The 16,582-nt window shown below is 42.1% G+C and overlaps 1 protein-coding gene across 12 annotated transcripts in view; it reads right to left on the bottom strand.

The window, feature by feature from the left end:
- HDAC4 (histone deacetylase 4) overlaps positions 1-16,582 on the bottom strand; it is a 277,155-nt gene that overhangs the window by 103,397 nt on the left and 157,176 nt on the right. For 10 of the 12 annotated variants that reach the window (XM_068138157.1, XM_068138155.1, XM_068138153.1 and 7 more), the window contains 2 exons: positions 3,804-3,954; positions 27-147 (listed from right to left, as the gene is read on the bottom strand). In XM_068138157.1, coding sequence (XP_067994258.1) covers positions 27-147; positions 3,804-3,954 — 272 coding nt within the window. The remainder of the gene's footprint in view (positions 1-26; positions 148-3,803; positions 3,955-16,582) is intronic. The other 2 variants (XM_068138147.1, XM_068138149.1) reach the window with 1 other exon arrangement.

Below are 16,582 nucleotides of genomic sequence, written 5' to 3' on the forward strand. Positions count from 1 at the left end.
ATAGCGATAAGCCCAGCACCACTTACCCATACCAGAAGCGAGGGTCACTGGATATGCAGTGGTTGAGATTCCGGTGTGCCAACGCCTTCTTCTTATTTAAGACAAACTCTTGCAATTTCATCTTTACTTCTGTGCTTGCCACTGCACCTGAGATGTCACAAAAATTGAAAAAAAAAAAGGTTATTTCATCAATTCACAGACTTTAAAGAATTTAAATTTGTAAAAAAGTTCAGAATTAAATCTTTGATTTCCAGTCTAAAAGAATTTCTCTTTCAAAGAGAAAAGAACAAAGCATCTCCAGCAAGCAGTTCTCCTTTCACTTTTTTTTTTCCCCTTCACTTCAGCTTTGCGTAAAATCACAACTTATGTTTGAAAACAGAGATTTAATCAGAGATTTATCATTTCACTATAAAAGATTTCTGGAAAGGAGCTTTACACTTGCATAGAAGTACGCTTAGAAGAAAGCACTTGTACTAGGTATTCCAGCTTTCTTTTTATCAAAGGTATGTAAGAAGAAGGGTCTTGTCTAGACTCAAGTTTTTAAATGCCACATCTGCAAGCAGAAAGGGAATAAGAAGAATCTCTCATATGTAGATTTTGTCTGGAAAAACTCTTCCAAATAGGGACCTCTTTGTTCAAAACTATCTGTGTACAATAAGACCTACATAATATTCCAACTCATTTACAAGTGTGCAATCTCTTTCTTCAAATAGAAAATCTAACATTTAAAAAAGAAAGTCGGTAATTTTGTCACGCGGAGTTAAAATGTCAGCTGTGTAATTTCTAATCATCATTTCCTCCACAATAGAGACCAGTCTGTTTTACTGTGATGATGGATTAAAAATCATCATTTGGATGACAGAACAGATTCGCAGGCAGAACTCCTGATGGAGTCATGCATAGAAAGTTTGGCAAGCAGAACATGTGGAAAATGATGGTTCATCTATACCGTGGCGTAAAGCAAGACTTCCAAAGGAAAATATCTGGGCTACAAGAAAATGAAAAGGCCAGGAAAACTGTCTGCTATACTGGGAATAAAAACTTAAAACACAACAGGGTGATCTTTTGTCTCCTGGATCCTACTCAAAACCCTGGTGTCATTTGACAGACTGAGGAAACAATATTTCGTATCTCCTAAAGAGAATAAAGTTGCAGTATTTCTATAAAGCACTGCCTGAAGATGTAATATTGTTCAACTACCAAAGCTGCACTCAAAAGCTTGAAAATTCACCTTTCTGGAGCCCTTTCTCACTAGCTCTACAAACATAGGTTTGGCATGTATCCCAACTAGAAGTTCAACTGAGGAACTTGGAGATAAATTCACTTTAGTGTAGCAAGCCACATGGCTAGACCAGAATAGGTGACAAATTCATGCTTAAAGGCCTTCTCTCTCCAAAAAGTGTCATCTTTAATCCAATAGCATCTTTAAAATAATCAAACGTGGCTGTGTTCTGTCAGTTTCTGATAAATCTGACATTACTTGGAAGACCTGAAGCTAAACATTTTTGGATCCTGAGATTCACAAAAGCTCCCCTGGCATGTCTTCCTCCTTAATTAGAAGCTGAAAGGCCCCATTGTATGCTTAGCAAGATAAAAAGATGTAGACTTCCCTTTCCCTGGGCAATGCCAGAGTCATGGACCAAGCTGTCATGCAAGACCTTCTGACCATTACTTACCCTTTGACCCTTGAGTTGAAAGATCAAAAGTGAAAAAGAAAAAAAAAAAGATCTAACTGACTTTTAATGGACTACACTGGGTTATTTTGGACCTAGTCACATTGTTACAAGCAGAAGCACTGTGCAGGATCAAGATGTTAAAGACAACTCCAAAGGCAAAAAGGGACGACCTGTCACATATGTGACAGTATACATTCTGAACAGGTTTAAGCAAAAAGGACATGAGCAGAAGTCAGACATCAAAAGCCCATCCATATGGAATAGGTCCACAGGCAGGATGCAAGACACTCAGCCCTAATGGAATGAAAAGGCACAGCAGAGTGAAAGAATTATGAGAAAATGAATCCGAGGGCAGGAGCCCATGCAGCAACCCAGGCTGGGGGAGACACTGCGAATAGTGGGGAAGCCCAAGATGAGCCACTGTCCAAAGCTGTAAGAGCAGCAAGACATTAAATGGTCTATGTTCAGAAGAGTCTGAAAACACCAATGCACTGATTCTAGGTTCAATCCTAAGATAGGGAAAGACAGGACAACCAACTGTCAATCCTTATTCCAAGCAAAAAGCATCTTTGCTTTCACATACATTTTCCTTTCTTTGGTGGAAGTCATGCTATTGATTAAAAGCTTTATAAGAGCAGATTATGAGTTCATGAGGGACAGGTTAGGGTTCCTGAGGTGAGAAGACAAGGAGCTGGTGTTATATTAAACTGATTTGTGATTTGCCTTCTAAAATGTACAAAACAATCTATGCTGGCTTACAGTGATGGAACAGTGGTGGAGGAAGCAGGGAGAATAAACGACCCTCTACATCTATTACACGCTCTTCATATTTTGGATCAGGATAATTTTAGCTTAGCAAAATTTTCCAATGTGAGAAAAATAAGTATGCTTAAGAGCTGAGATGCTATAATGATTATACACCATAGTACTTCTTAAATAAAAAAGTAATTTTAAAATAAAACTGTAGCCATGGGAACAGGATCTTCAATTTAACATCCCCAAATTCTGCTGGTGGGGTTTTTTTTCCCCTCTACACCTATGTAATTCATTTAGAAAACAACAAAAATCAGCTAGAGGCCACATACGGTGGCCAACTGGGCAGCAGAGTAGCAAACCTGCACCACCACCACTTTTATTCACTCCTGAATGTTAAACTGCTTGACCTAAGTAGATTCTAATCCTTGGGTCTTTCTAGTATTTAAAATGAAGGAAATCTAAACCAAACACACATAGACACGTCGGAACCCTCTGAACTGCTCTGTGAGGACATTGGGGAAGGTCAGTGTGTTCCCTCATTTTGGCTGCAACAGCTTAAAGTCTGCGGCTGCAAGAAGCATGCGCAGGGAGTGAGGAATTCAACTTTCAAATCATTCTTATTTTAGCCTCCTAGACCTTCATCCTATCCTATGAGAAAAATTCTTCTTCAAGCTTTCTTTTGTTTCTGGTCCCCAGAGAGCATCCCATCTCCTGGTACCCATCAGCCTTCTCTGTTTCCTCTATGACAGTCTTCTTTATTTCATTTGAAATGAAGACCTAATGAGTTGATAGCACAAGTTGGTGAGGTATTTTTCCACCCATTCTGCTAAAAGAAAACTGAACAAGCAGCCAAAGTGTCTTTGATAAGGGAACTTGTGAGGCCATAATCATTTCACTGAGTCTCATGAAGTGCATAATGACACGTGGGAAAGCCAACCACAATCTGTAACCTCATGAAAGAAGTGCTTGCTGAATGAAAACACTTTAAAGCTAAGAACTGAGAACTCGGCTACATCTTAAAAGAGTGAAATTAAGAAAAGTAAAAGAAAAAGAAATGCAGTGTGCATCTGGTGCATTTTATGGGCTTAATATTCTGACTCCATTAGGAATGCTGCCAAAAATACTTCAAAAAATGTTAAATCAAGTAAAGAGATGATACGCTTCCTTTTGAAAAACGCTAAAATGGCATTTAGGAAGACAAAAATGAAGATACAGCAAAGAAATACATTTCCCTTTTACCCTCAATACATCTTAACCATTTACATAAACTCCCTGTGCAGCCGAGCTCTGAAGAAAGATCATCAAGCGCTATGGCTTCCATTCATCTGATCTACCTGTCATCACTGAAAGAAGTGAGCTTTGGCTACTTACTCTCTTTTCCTTTCTCTTTGTTTTTTAACTGCTGAAGTTTCTGCTCTCGGTGCTGCTTCTCCAGCTCCTGCTCCTGTCGGTGTTGCTCCAACTTCCTCTGGTGCTCCAACAGCTCCTGCTGATGCTTCATTGCCAGCATCTCCTGCTGCTGCTGCAGAGAAAGGACAAGGGAAAAAAGTGCAAATTAACATCAGGCTTCCCAGAGCTAAACCATGAGGTGCTATCATGTGATGATAATGTTGCCGAATTCATGGAAACAGGAAAAGTGGCCTTTTCTTTGTTGAGAGGCTCCCGCACCACAACTCACTTCAGGTAGCCCCATTTCCAGTTCAGGACAGCACTTAATGCTAAACCATAAGCACTATATGCTCCAGGCTTCAGGGCATGGTCTGTTTGCAAGCATATTGCTCAGAAAGCATCTAATTTGAGAAAGTGACAAAAGCCTTCTGCTCAAATAGGTCTTCCCTCAACCACTCGGCTGCTGACAAAGGGTGCAGCTGGGGCCCTGGATCTTAATCTTCTCTTCATCTGTTTTAAGTAAAATGCCATTGGGGCATTTTTATTATGAATCTGTTCACCATGTAACAAACCCTATGCTGAAGGAATATTGTTGAGCTCACCAAGTCAGCAGCAAAACATTCCATCATCATTGTGGGTTTTGCAAGACCAGTTTGGTTCCCTTACACATATGTTTTTTTAAATAAATCCTTAATTACATGATTTTGCACTCTTATTTCTCCAACAGAGTTGTCTCTCTCTTATGTATATAGAGGTGTTTCCATGGACTGGAGCAGCTATATCTTTTTAACTTCATTTAAGGCTGGTCAATTCCTGTCTGTCATGCAAACATTGCCCCTCAAGCTAAATGCTAGTCGCCTTTATGACACAGTCATCACTCATTTCTGAGCCTAATTATAAAAGAATTGATTCATGATAAGAAAAATTTTCAACAATCTCTTGATGAAGGATTTACCCCAGCCCTCTCTAGTCATAGACATCCACAGGCAAAACTGAGAGACAGGCTGTCTAACTAAAGTCAAGGTTTGCAAAGCTTTCACCAAATGGGATGTTCAAGACTTGAAGCACCAAAGGCTCCGGCCCCTGCCCACTGTGCAAATCCCCATCCTTGGGTCTTCAGATCCTGGCACCTGGCAAATTTGGAGTGGAACTCCCTAGCCCAGAGCATGCTTTTTGAGTCCAAGGAGGATGGTTTCCCCAGGACTTGAGGCAGGGGTTTGATCCATTGGGCCCTGGGGTAGTACCTGTCAGTGTTCAGAGGACACCATGCATTTTGACAGCTGGCCAGAAGCAAGCCAAGCTGTGGTAAAGAAGATGCCGAATGAAAAGTCTCAGCAGCTTGGCTAGGTCTCAATAGATCTCCACGAGGCTTGCAAAAGGTGCTTCCCCTAGCATAAGGCTTCTCCTTTGAGTTCCACTGAAAACTGTTTTCTCTTATACCAGAAGGAAAAAAAAAAAAGCTCAAACTGAGATTGACCACCTCCCAATTTTATTTGCTTCCTCTCCAGTAAGATACGTGCTACAGCCAGCTACTGGGGCTGCTCCAGTTCTCCTGTGAACTCCTCGGAAAGGCTGGAGCACGCCGGCTCACCATCGCCCGGCCTGCCTTACGCCCACCCCACACTCTTTATGTTGGCAGCTTATAAACTAGCAGATTGATTTTAAGCTGGCAACCTTAACCTTCAAAACCCTTAGCACTCTGGTGACAGATAAGACTTCTCCGAGGCTCAACTTAATGGGTGCCTGTGCTCAGATACCACCCACTGCTCCAGGTTCACAAAATCCTGTATCTGAAAGGGGATTAGGGAAAGCCAGGGCTATGAAGACAGGGAACCTGCTCCCTCTGAGACTGTGTCTCATTCCATGCTTCTCCAAGCCCTGACTGCATGTGCATACGCAAGACACCCACCTCATGTACACTGATTTTTTTTTTCCTTCTCCTTTTGCTCATTTTTCTTTTTACACTTTTGACAACCATTCCTTATTTTAATTTGTGGCACCATACATTTGTACTAGCCAGTGCTTCAGCCACAGATAGACTATAGACTATACACATAAAAATGTAACATTCTATATAAAGAGGCAAAAAAAAAAAAAATAATGTTAAGAGGTACTTTACAATCTGCCTGGCTATCTGCTGGAAGCTCTTGATGGAAGAGTCCCTGCTGCTGCCAGTTCCAAGCAGGCAGACTGTTGTAACACATCGAAGCCCAGTTAGTAAAATTTACGGTGATTGCACCTATGTTTCCCTTCTTAATTCTATTGAATTTTATGTAAACAACACAAAATCCAGACTCTAAAAACCTACAAAGGGGAAGGAAAAAAAAAAACCACAGCAAAACCAAAAAAGCTCTAGAGAAAACTAGCTATTTTTGTTTTATAATTAAGCAGCAGCTTCCACTAACACATCTCCATTTGGAGAAAGAGTATCTTTTCAGACTTCCAACAAGTCCACCACATGGTGGGCTTTTATAACCTAGCCATAGAAAGTATGCAAATGAACAATATTTAATGCACAATATGTTAAAACAGGTTTTGTTATTTTTATGAAATCAGGAGCCTTTTCTCTCCATCTGCAGTCTCCCAAGCTTTGCATGCTATGCTTCCCGCAATGGTTTACATACATTAGGATGCTTTAGAAGGAACTGTGCTTTCATTGACATCTGTAGTGAAATGTAAATGAAAAGATCAATTTGTAGCTAGATGGCTTATAGAAGTTTCATTAGAGATGCATTGTTTCCACTGATTTTGACCTCGGCTTCCACAAAGCCTATTCTTAATACAGTTTTTGGATCTTTTCAAAGTCAAAAAAATAAAAACAAGGCGGGGAAGAAAGCAGCAACCTCTCCAATTGTACCCATGTAAAGTGAAAAGAAATCACTTTGCTGGTGTCTGCTGTAGCCTCAGAAAACAACTGAATAACACCCATTCGGTGCTCTGTCTGAGCTGTGATGTCTTCTTACAGCACAAATACTTCTTCACACTTGGGCTGAAAAGAAGTCATGCTGGCAGTGTTTGATGGGAGATGAGGGGTGCTACTGACGCAGTGCCTTTAGCAGCTCAGGTGAGCCCACTGCACAGATCACATCCAGGTTTCACAAAATCACCACCATGGCTGGAAAAGACCTTCAAGATCATCAAGTCCAACCACCATCCAACTCCACCAGGGCCACTACTACGCCTGTATCCTTAAGCACCATACATCCAGGGATGGTGATTCTGCCACTTCCCTGGGCAGCCTGTTCCAGTCCTTGATAACCCTTTCAGTATAGTTTTTTCCAAATGTCTAACCTAAACCTCCCCTGGTGTAACTTGATGCCATTTCTTCTTCTCCTATCAGTTATAACTTGTGACAAGAGACCAGCACCCACCTTGCTGCAAACATCTTTCAGGTAGTTATAGAGAATGAAAAGGTCATTCCCTAGTCTCTTTTTCTTCAGGCTAAATAACCCTAGTTGCCCCAGCTGCTCCTCATAAGACTTTTTCTCAAGACCCTTCACCAGGTTCATAGCTCTTCTCTGGACCTGCTCCAACACCTCAATGTCTGTCTTATATTGCAGCCCCCAAACTGAACACAGTACTAAAGGTGGTTCACAGCCACTCCAAGGACCTTGGGTAAGGATCTGGGGAGATGACTTGAGGTGAAGCTTTCATTAATCAGCCTTGCTGGTGCTCCTACCAATATTGTTACATTAGAGCCAGAGAACCAAACTATATCAACATTTTCTGTTCAAAAAGGCCCTTCTTTGACAGCCATAAGCTTTAAAGATTGCTTGATGATAGACTGTGCCTCAATTTTATCTTTCGGAGGGCTTACAATTAAATTTTCTTATTTAATTTTTCCCCCCGTTGATGTTCTGTGAAAAGATCCATAAGCAGCAGGAGAACACCATCAATGAAAAGGAGAAGCACAAAATCTGCCAACATACAAAAAGTTGTCTCATGCATAAAATAAACTTTAGAAAAACATGAGCTTCTGCTGAAGTTAATGCAGTTGAGATGATTTTAAAAGGCAGCAAGCATTCAGACCTGCGTGTGGTCAACTGCAGCATGGTCTTAAACCCTCCTCCCGCACCATACAATGAACTTCTGCCAAGCTAATACCCACAGGCTGTGGGCTTGGTCTAGCGTTGAACCTTCTCTTGACTATCTCAGTGTGATATCTAAAGGCAAAATGTTTCAAGAGCTGCGCTAGAGTGGGCACAAACTCCCACACTTGGGTCTTTTGGAAACTGCCCCAGTTAGGAATTCATAAGCATGTCTCCAACTGCAATTCATGGCATACCAAGAGACAGCCAGGTGGCTCTGATAAGGCCTATTAATTACCAAGGGAGATGGTGCTTGCGTAGCTCATAACACATTAGATCTCCCTTGCTGGCAAACAAATCGACGCCGACTCCGCGTGTTAATTGCACATAGCTGCAGCAGTGTTTTTTTTTTCCCCTGACTCTAATGAAACTTAAATATTTGAGAAATACAAAGGGATATGCCGGGGGGGAAAACCGCTGCTTTCAGTCTTGTTCAGCTATCAGTTTGAGGAGCGGAGCGTGTGACAAACATGCACAGTGTATTAAGAGTGCAGCTAGGAACATCTGAGTTAGGGGCTCTTGCCAAAATAAATGTTTGTAAATATTTATAACTATGGGGATTCCTGCATATGTTTAATGTCACTGCTTCCACTGTTTACGAAAACTGCACAAATGTTCAACTGTACCTGTAGTTAGTGCTGCTGGTGCTCCTTTAGCATATATTAATATTAATACATGTAATAAGGGCAATGCAGAGCATTTCCAGGTATTTATCAACTGTCAGCCAGCCCTGAGGATTCAGCAGGTTTTGTCACTGCACTTCTCAGTTGTCTTCAGTTCTTGAGTATGTCTACCTCATCAGGAAACCCACTGTCAACTTCCACTGCATAAAGAAACCTCTTTCTAAGCAAAGTAGAGCAAAAAAGGTTTCCTTTGCTTGTTACAACAGAAGTGGAAAAGTAGTGCTCCATAAACTTCCAACAGCCTCAGCCCAGAAGCTAGGCAGTGCCCTCCTGGGAAGTTCCTCCTGGGAAAGAACTTTCCTTGCTGACAGGAAAGATCCCACTGACCCAAGACAACAGGGACATATGTCATAGAGACGTGTTGTCTTAAGACTTCCGTAACCACCACTCAATTAGCTAAATGAGTAGCAAGAATGTGGGTCCTTCCTGCACCCTGGTACCTTGCAGACGCTATCTTTTGTTTTCAACTCCAGGAGCCAGACACTGCTCTGGCTACAGCTCCTCTGCTTCTTCCTTCCCATAAAACTTTTAGAAGTGCTTCTGTCATTTACTTCACATGCTGTGGTAAAACTGATTAAAATCTGCAAAGCAGGAGATGTTTTGAAGATTAGACTACAGCTTCTAGGTTTTTATAATACGTATTTTGAACAGTTTACTGCAATTAGTGGAAGGCAGTGTTAAAGCACCTGTAGCCAGACAGCTCACCCTTACTCATGTGGATAATAACACATTGCTTATTGATGATAAACATTTCCTAAGATCCAAAGTAGCTTAGTGTTGTGTCCAACTCCTAACTTGCATCTCTATCTATGCCTGAGATCATCTACTGAAGGTGCTCCAGTGTGGTGCCACATCACCCAAAGCACTTCTGCTGCTCTTCGGATTTGCAGGCGATTTCTGCTTCTACTGAGATTAGTAAGAAACACAGATGGAAAGGTAGTTTGATCCCCCACCTACAGTCAGCATTCCTCCTCACATGTACACATGGTTTCTGTCTCAGAGGTCCAGCCCATCACAGCATTGTAGTCTGAGGAGCTCTTCCAGGCAAGCTCAGAGACTTAGTACAACTACTTCACCTGACGTCCCTAACAAGACGCTGGCTTTCCGATGGAGGTAATAGCTTTCAAGAAGTTGTAAGAAAGTGTAAGCAAAATAGCAACTTCAAACTTGACAACTTAATGCAAGACAAGACAAAAAACAAACTCCAAAAAACCCCAAAGCAGACCTTCTCAGCATCCCTTCAAACTGCATTCTTAAAGAGTGAGTTAAGGCGTGACCAAGGTAAACGGTTTCAGATGCTTCATATAATTGTCCCTTCATCTAGCAGGCAGCAAGGCTGGGATTTTGGGGCTAATAGTGTTTTTAAGGCAAATCATCTACCTCCCACTTTGGCAAAACCCTACAGTTTTGGTGGGTTACATCAGGTATTTACAAGGATCTGGAGCTCAGATTGTGTAAAAATAAAGGAAAATTACAGGTGATGATCAAGAAAGAAATCACCAAAACATATACCCATCAAATGCCCCCTTAACAAATCATTAGTGTATAGGTGAAAGCAAAGCAGAGATGTTGGCAGATTTCTGGGAGAACCGTTGTACTGGCTTATTTTAGATCAGTCTCAATGCTGGCCATTCCTTTGGCCGAACTCTCTGCTTCATTTTCTCTCCATCCTGTTTACCGAAGTCTCAGGCTGTGGCTCCAGTTTCAGGATTCACTTTCTTGGCTTTGACACAGCCTGTTTCAGATATCTCCCAGAGTACCAGAGGCTAGTCAGAATTAATCAGTTATACTGAGCGATGGCAGAAGGAAAGTTGTGGGTTTCAGCAGAAGCCAAGATGAAAAAATCTGAAAGCACAGCTCAGAAGAATGTATGTCTATCATTTCTTTCCTTGGACACATCAGCAGCTGAAGGTATATTCAGCATGCCCCCTCCCAGCTGTCAGGCAGGCAGACAGCAGGCAGTCCCATGCCAGAAGCACCCGTAGCCAGGATCTCTTCACTACACAGGGAAATGATCCTTCCCAGCCGACAGCTTCCTGGGCAAGAGACTGGTCTTGGTTAGACATATCCTACTGAGAATGTCTGGTGTTCAAGTTTATGAGGCTCAAATGTCTCCAGGAAAAGGAACAATGGGTGTTTGCTGATCACCAGCTCTAGGTGAAAAGATCCCACATTATTAGTTTGGCAGCTTACATCTAGATATACGATTTTGTTTCCTTCCCATGCCACTACTTCTCACTTCTCCTAAAGGGCTGAAAGCTTGCACAGCAGTTCCATTCCTCTAAGCCCTGAATATCTGCAAAAGTGCAGCACTCAGAATGCATTTGTATGTGTTTTTCAGCAGTTCCCTGGCCGCTAGTTTTTCCCCTTTCTCCAGATGCAGAGTGTCTGAGAGCCTTTTAATAAAGCACTGAGTTTCATCTGCTGTGTCCAGCATGTTCAGTTCCTTCTGCCATTTTCTCCATTAAAGATGGAGAAAACTCCTTTGTAATTGCCTCTGCTGTGCTTTACATGGTTATTATTGAAAGGGAAGACAAATCCATACTCCTTGCACTAGGAGCACAGAATATCCATCTGACCATGGATGGCAATAAGGCATCTCTGCAAATGAAAGAGCCATGTAAATTGTCTTGTAAATGCAGTCCCAGGTGCTTAATGCTAAATGAGATTTTATCACGACTTAAGTGATCAGACCACTGTTCTCAGAGGAACAGTTCTTTGTGAATTGTTTTGGGGTGCAGGGAGCAGAGGAACTGAAATGCAAATGTTATGCTAAAACCAGTATCAGGAGCTAAGATGTTGGAGAAAGAAATCCTGAAATGAGAGCAGCTAGAGAAGCCAACACTGAGATTTGGTCATTTCAAAGAAGGAAGAGGAGCATGGCTGCATCTATCCATCATTTCCAATCACTTGTGGGAAAGAAGAGTGACCAAACAAGCAAGCTGGCAGGGATGGGTGATGTCACCAGAGCATTCCTGATGGGCCTCTCAAACAATCATGGAAAATAAGAGAAGGGAAAAAAGCAGCATGGATGATGTAGCACTGGTAGCAGCGTTGCTGCTGACACATCAGCTCCATTTGACAGAGGGTGGACATAGGGTGAAGCAGACAGCGACATGCTGCTTGTTGTGTGACATCAGGCTGTGACAGTCCCTGTGTCCTTGGTGCTTGGATGAAGGCTGCACACCAGAAAATCAATGTACACTATCACCCAGTGCTCCTGTGAGTACTGCAGAAGCTCCATATTTAAAGGTACGATGCCAGCAAAGTAAATGCCAAATCTTTATCATTCTTACACACCCCCATGGGTTAAAAAGGAAATACAAACACAGAGATCAAAGTAACAATATTATTCATATTGTATGCATGTGAGTGAAGTTAAATTATTCACAGCAGGATTTATATTTTAAATGCAACTTCATTCTCCCATACAGCAGCTCAATGTTCTTAAGAGACCATATGCAGCAACAGGAATTACAAGCTTATCAATGGTATTTATCAGCAGTGGTGTATATATTTCAATATATATATTGAAATATTTCTGGCATAATAGCAGGATCCACTTGGGTATTTCTTCACTTCTGCCCTGATTCTCTATGTGTTCCCTTTGACTACTTCCAATCTATTTCATATAGTTTAAGACAAAATTGGAGTTGCGTAATCAGATGTGTGAACTGTAAGATACTCTTTCTTCTGCTGTTTATTTTGAAATTCCAAGGCCATTTTACTGGGAGAAAAATGCATGCTATAAAAAAAATAAAAATTGACCACTTCAAAAGCTGTTTGGAGTCCATAGAAAAAGTGAGCACATGAGCTATCAAAAAAATATTCTCTGTTTGACATTTCTGCTCTTTATGTCAGACAATCAGCCTTCAGAATACCTAAGCGTCAGCCCGATTTAAGTCCAACTTCAGGAAATTAATTAACAAGAAATGCACTAGGTGAACATCTCCTCTTTGGCTTCACCAAAGGAACGTGGAGTAGCCAAGCTCATGGGGCAACAAGCTTTTTATCTCCCTCTGTGAAAGCCAAAGCAGAGTTATAGTGGAAGGAGGAAGTAGCTGGCTGTCACCAGCAGACTGCATGTACACTGGTACAAGGATTCACAGGAGGAAAGCCATCACATGTCCACTGGCTGCAGTGAGATCTGTGACCGCTTCTGATTGAGGTTTCTTCACCTCAAAACTGGAAAATTTTGGAGTTTGCATGCTGTTCCTTCCATCCAACAAACAACAGAAGCAGCCAGAAGGAAACATGCTTTTTTTATCAGCTTTAAATGGTGCAGACAAGTCTCCTAGCTAAGTAAACCAGCTTCAGTCCAGAAACCAGCAATGCTAAGTGGGAAAACACCAAATTAACCTAGGCTGCTGTGTAGCAACTTCTTACAGGGGTCCAAGTTGCTGTATGAATTTGTTGATGATATGCACTCTGTGTGTAGATTTGTCCTCATTGTTCTTAGAAAAGATCTTAACTTTGAGCATGAGGAAAGTTCCCCCACACACACCCTTCAAAGGGAGCAAAAACTCTCATCTTGAAAAGGTTTTCCCCAGGGTTACTTCCATCAGAAGTTAAGCTTTGTGAGATCCAGGTTTAAGTCTTCGAGGCAGCTCTGTGTACCAGAAAAAATGAGGCAAGGTCACTGAAAAAGAACAGGAAGCCATCTAGAAATAGCAAGAGAGCACAATACAATGAATCCAAGTAGTAACAAGGCACAAAATGTTCAGTCTGGTTCTTTACCATTGACTGTACCCAGCTGCAGTTTTCTAAGATGAATAATCCTCTCACATCAGGATACAGACAGAGGCGGACACCTGGTATCTCCAGGCTTTTCAAGTTTCTCTTGAAAACGATGCAGACTGTGAGGAACAGGAGGCACTCCCAGAAGAGAGGCACAGACCTGAGCAGAAGGAGTCCCTTTTTGGTGGCTGCTGCAGGCAGGAAGGAAGGATGAAGCAGACAGGCTCAGCAATGGGAGTCAGAGCACAGAGCAGGTAAAATGAAGTTTTCCCTTCCAGAGTCCAACATATCAGAACGAGAACAGGGGGAAGGGAATGCATTGCAGGAATGAAGGTGCAACCTTCAGTGTCACCAGCACAGGGGCATGGGGAAGGTGGCCTCCCAGCACAGCTGCAGGGGAGAAGCAGATGATACTGACCCCAAAAGCATATTTGAAACAAATGCACATTTTTCCTGTTAAGTAGAAATTGACATGGAAAATCCACCAAAAAGAGGCTCTAGGCATTGTCAGGGTTACACTGAAAGGAGCCACACTGAAAGAAGATGTGATTTATGCCTGATGAGCTACCCTGCAGGCAAACCCACCATACCAAAGGCAGGTGGCTCCATATGAAAGCAAAGAGCAGTTTCTTGCTTTAAGTATCAATATGACACCTATTAAGTCACATACCTTTGAGGAAAAAAAATATAATTACATTTTCTTTACAGCATTGCAAAATCCATCTGGAACTTTCCCTGAGAGTTTTACTCGCTAAAACAAAAATAAGAAGGGCCAGAGAGCTTTTACCCCATGTCTTTGACCAAGGGGCTAATGCCTTGGATGTTTTATCATCTCTCTATTAGGGCTTAGAAGCTACGCTGATGAAAAAAAGTTCATCTGAAACCAGCAAAAACTGAAACTGTCAAATCAGTTTTTATCTGAACATTCCTATATATATAAGGCCAGTGTCTGAAAAACATTCCACAGATTTTTATTTATTGGCATAAAGCCATTAAGCAGCACAGCATAGTGTTAAACATGGGAAATTGTTGTGTTAATAAAAAGAAAACCACTTCAGAATCACTCATCAGTGAGCGTTTTCATAAAGCTCCCTTCACTACTGCTGCTTATCTGCATAGCCCATGACTTTTCTGTCCATTCTGGATATGTTGGACGTACAGCCTAGCACTACCCTCTGCTACTGATGCACACAAATACTCTTTTATCCAAGAACAGAATGAACATCTTTCCATGGCTCCTGCTTAGGATCTCAGGTCCACAAGGAGCTGCCTGCCTGTGTTGCTACCCCAGCAGCATCAGGACTCTTTTGGTGCCGGCTGTCATGTGCTAATGCTGACGTGCAGCAGCGTCCTGAATAACTTTCCAGGTTTAGCTATAAAACAGCCAGAACTGAGAAGAGCTCTGCTCTGAGCTTCGGCAGCAGACGGATGGAAGAGATGAACCACATTACCCACCACGTCCTTTGCTTCTCTGTTGAGCTCACACCTCCCGAGGTGCCTCTCACTCTGCCAAAGTGTGGCTCCTGCCCCTCTTCAATCATCTTGTTCGAGCCCTTGACCAGAAGGCAAATGGAAAAGCTTTTGGTAACTTCCAGCTGATCTTGGCCGGGAATGAGTGACTCACAAAGGAAAAAATTCACTGCCAATTCCTTTGCAATCAAAGGTCAAGAAAAGCTCACACTGGGACCTGTGGAGTAGCTTTCCATCTTCTCACCGGCAACAGCCTGGGCATCAGGCTCCTTATTCCATCCTTGTTTTATTTAGGAAGACAGATTTGAAGGCTATAAATATTGTTACACATCTGGCTGGGTATGCCTGAGTGGAAAATCCATCTTCCTGAAGGTAAGCAGCTACAGGAGATAGAAGCCGTTGCCTCTGCCTCCAGCCAGCCCGCAGCAGCCCCCAGTGCTCCCCAGCTCTGGCTTCCATTCCTGCAGCACTTCTGGATGTCAGGCCTCAGCAATCTGCAAAGCCATGCAGCAGCTGTGAAAGACAGCTTTCCCTAATTCCGTATGGTGTGAAGGCTTCAGAAGCCTCAGCTCATCTTCCCTAAACATGTCAGGGTTTGTTCGCTACTCCTCTCATACAACGATCCCATCCGCTCTGTGTGCTGAGCTCTAACTTCATCCATTATATTTCCCATCTACAAACATTATTTCACTCCCAGCCTGGCTCTCCAAATCACATGATCTTCTGGAATTTGCCACCTTTATGTAGGGACCATTTCTTCCAAAACACCATGTCTATAAAAGTAAGGACTGCTTGGGGATCACAAGGGAAAGGATTGCACAGGCTGCAGAAGGACTGCAACCATCTCCTCCTGCACTAGGTTGGACAACTAAAAGAGGGCTGCTATAACAAAACCCAGCATTGGAAAATGCCAAAACTTCAGATTTCAATAGGAAAAAGTTATCTGCCTGAATGGAAAATCAAGAAAGACATGCCAGCATTTTCCAAGCCAAATTTCATTTACTTAAAAAGACCTTAAGATGCTTCTTATAGCAGCGCTTCATTTGAGGAGGGGGAAGAAGAGATGTTCCCCAAGTGCTCTAGTCAGCAGTCATTACAAAGAGTCTTAAAACATGGAAATCTGGGCAGGGTTAGGTTACAAAACCTTTTATTACCCAAACTGAGATTCCATCTTCATCTGAAGAAGAAACTTGGGAATGTATGTTTGCAAAAGTGATGGACACATGGCACATTCATTTCAACACCATAAACTTAGGCTATAAAACACTTTCAGCTGAAGAAACAACTGTATCACTTAGTCTAAACTACTTTTGCATATAGAACACTGCTGCGGAGACAACAGACTAATGAAATTTTTAATCTTGTCGGTGATGCCATAAGCCAGTCCTCAAATGAAGTTCACTTATTCTGAGCTCCCAAACAGGATGTAGAGAATTTACTGTTTCCTTCATATATTAAGTCAAAGTTTCAGCGTTTGAGTAAACACAACAGATGACAGACCACATCCCCACTCCTGCTCCTGCGCATGTACTGCATGCCACGAGCAGCTATTTTTAAAAAACACCTGAATTCCTCCAGAAAGAGCTCTGAATCTTCATTTAGGATTATTTCCAGAACAAATTTTGTAGTTCAAATCCCAGTGCTTCACTTATACACAGGGTGTTTTTCATTTCCTTTAACATTCCCCCTGCTTTTCTCATGAGCCACCACAAAGAAGCTGGACAGCTGAAGTTCAAAGTCCAAATATGAGGCTACGAATTTTAGTTCTCTGGACAAAATAATA

The sequence above is a fragment of the Melanerpes formicivorus genome, unplaced genomic scaffold (assembly GCF_026170545.1).
Source record: "Melanerpes formicivorus ecotype bairdi unplaced genomic scaffold, bMelFor1.0.p_v2 SCAF_5, whole genome shotgun sequence".
Lineage (NCBI taxonomy): Eukaryota > Metazoa > Chordata > Aves > Piciformes > Picidae > Melanerpes > Melanerpes formicivorus.